At 28.3% G+C, this 290-nt stretch overlaps 1 protein-coding gene across 1 annotated transcript in view; it reads right to left on the bottom strand.

The window, feature by feature from the left end:
* LOC107630624 (protein TSS) overlaps nt 1-290 on the bottom strand; it is a 22,850-nt gene that overhangs the window by 19,549 nt on the left and 3,011 nt on the right. The window contains exon 4 of the mRNA XM_016333825.2: nt 113-205. Within this exon, the coding sequence (XP_016189311.1) occupies nt 113-205 (93 nt within the window). The remainder of the gene's footprint in view (nt 1-112; nt 206-290) is intronic.

The following is a 290-nucleotide window of genomic DNA, read 5'->3' as shown; positions in this document are numbered from 1 at the left end:
AGAAGAAAGAAGAACATAAAAAAATATAATTAAAAAAATAATTTATAAATTTAAAAGTGAGATTATTGTTTTCCAATTTTCTGGAAATCTAGAAGTACAAAGAGAAGCATACCTCGTGTGATAAGGAGTAATTAGTCAAATGACAAGTTTCAACGTGTACCGCTAAAAGCTTTCTCACATCCAGGATCCTGTCCGTAGAAATACCCTGTGACCAGAGAACATAAATACAAAATAGTACTAAACAATCGCGTGCTAAAAATAAAAAACAAAATTTTTATTCATATTTTATT

This window comes from Arachis ipaensis, chromosome B03 (assembly GCF_000816755.2).
Source record: "Arachis ipaensis cultivar K30076 chromosome B03, Araip1.1, whole genome shotgun sequence".
Lineage (NCBI taxonomy): Eukaryota > Viridiplantae > Streptophyta > Magnoliopsida > Fabales > Fabaceae > Arachis > Arachis ipaensis.
This window is presented reverse-complemented; position numbering and strand designations above follow the sequence as displayed.